Raw genomic sequence first — 1989 nt, 5'->3', positions numbered from 1 at the left:
AATGTATATATATGATGTACAGTACATATGTAATGTGTGTATGCATGTCTGCATAAGTGATTACTTTCACTTTCTGTTTGTCATTTAAATGAAAAAATAAGGTGCCATCAAATCAATCCGCAATTCATTTTACAGGCTCTCCGAACATTACTTGGTCTCTAAACTTAACAGCTTACCTAGAAACAGGATCTACATCCAAATCTATTAAGGGAACTTTTGTTATCAATATACCAGAACTTGGCATCATGAAGGAATCTTCAGTGGTATTGAAGCCAGAATCATATCCAACTCATAACATCCTTTTTGATGTCCCAAAGGTAATTATTAGATCTACTATCTGTTTGACAATCGCCAATAAAATTAGTAGGCTTCTATCCTGCATCCTACTTGAGTTGTGCAGGAATGGAAAGCATATTTTCAGTGCTATTAAAATATGCTGTCTGAAAAACCTTTAAAAAAAAAAAGTTATTCACATAACTGATCTACAGACTATAGAAATCATTATATCACCATACAACTGTCAATGCAAAGAATACTGTAAAATCTCGAATAGAAGCCCAATGGGCTTAATCTTGAGAAGCCCATCTCAAAAAAAAAAGAATTACCCTCTTTAGTTTGAAAAAGTAATTTTGAAAAGAAGCCCATGGGCTTCTAACTAATCAACAAAGCATGGGCTTTTTTTCGAGAGAGTGCCTACATTCAAACTGATGTTGTCTTGGATGATTATGATAGCGTGTCATTATCTATATTATTTTATTGTACTAGCATGGTTAAAAGTAAAAAATATTAAACAGATTTTGAATTCCATAGTTGAAAAATGTTGTCAATTTCAAATATTTACAGCATTCAGTTTGAAAAGAAGCCCCCTCTTTAGTTTGCAAGAGTAATTTCGAAAAGAAGCCCATCTCAAAAAGGAGCCTATCCCAAAGGTCCTAAAAAAGAAGCCCAGGCTTCTATTTGAGGTTTTACAGTATAGGAACACACTATTGTATTTAATTTTAGGTATACGTTAAGCAATTCATTTGAGTTTATTAGCTTATAATATTAGATAGCTTTAAATGTGATATTGACCATTGATAGATTGCTACAGATGTAACATCTTGAAGAAGGCTTGTTTCACTGATTACTATTTTGCTTAGTTTATAAGTTAAGGAAGATTAACAGGGGCGGATCAATTAGGGGTACATGCCACTCCCCCTCTCCCTGCCCCGCCCCAGTTTTCCCACTAAATTTTAAATATTTCAATGCAAATCAATGTTATGTGCTACTTACTTACCTATTCTGAAACTGAATTGTGCCCCCCACCCACCCACATTTGAAAAATTCTGAATCCGCCCCTGATGAAGGTGCAATATATTTTGGTTTTACATACTGTATCTATTTGTTGAAACAACATAATTAATTTTAGTTGTATTTCCCTTAGGCAGAAACCTGGTGGCCAATAGGTTATGGTAACCAGCATTTGTATATGGTTTCTGTGAAGTTTACATCCATGTTTGGTGAGGTATCTACCAAGAATGTGACCGTGGGATTCCGCAAGGTGCAACTGGTTCAGGATGCTCTACCTGGTGACACAGGTGTGTGAGATGAGAGGTCGAAAATTAACAATGGGAATTGAGGGAGTTCAAATTGAGGGAGTTCAAATTGAGGGAGTTCAAATTGAGGGAGTTCAAATTGGGGAAGTATAGTAGGGGTGACCTGAACACTGAAATTAACCAGATCATGAAAAATGGGTGCCACTAAAATGACAGTGGTCTAGAAAAAAAAAAATGTTCAGTCTAGTATGCATTGTCTTGAATAAAGGATTGGCTTTACATTTGTTGAATGGGACTCCTTTATCCTTTTGATTCAGTCTTACACAAGTGTGCAGTTTCCTTTTTTCTATTTCTTGCTACTAACAAAATTCAATATCGCAAAATAATATTAATAATAATAATAATAATAATAATTTTGGCTTATATAGCGCATTATGCTAAAGCCTCAATGCGC

At 34.8% G+C, this 1989-nt stretch overlaps 1 protein-coding gene across 1 annotated transcript; it reads left to right on the top strand.

Moving 5' to 3' along the window:
* Positions 1-39: 39 nt before the first annotated feature.
* On the top strand, positions 40-1825 carry LOC117108350 (beta-mannosidase B-like). The gene is made up of 2 exons (XM_033250346.1): positions 40-317; positions 1424-1825. The coding sequence occupies exons 1-2, from the start codon at positions 246-248 to the stop codon at positions 1583-1585; spliced, it is 234 nt and encodes a 77-aa protein (XP_033106237.1). The 5' UTR covers positions 40-245; the 3' UTR covers positions 1586-1825.
* The last annotated feature ends 164 nt before the right edge of the window (positions 1826-1989 follow it).

This window comes from Anneissia japonica, unplaced genomic scaffold (genome assembly GCF_011630105.1).
Source record: "Anneissia japonica isolate Jap-2015-1 unplaced genomic scaffold, ASM1163010v1 scaffold145769_len1989_cov197_single, whole genome shotgun sequence".
Lineage (NCBI taxonomy): Eukaryota > Metazoa > Echinodermata > Crinoidea > Comatulida > Comatulidae > Anneissia > Anneissia japonica.
The sequence above is the reverse complement of the archived record's forward strand: the minus strand, read 5'-3'. Positions and strand labels throughout refer to the sequence as shown.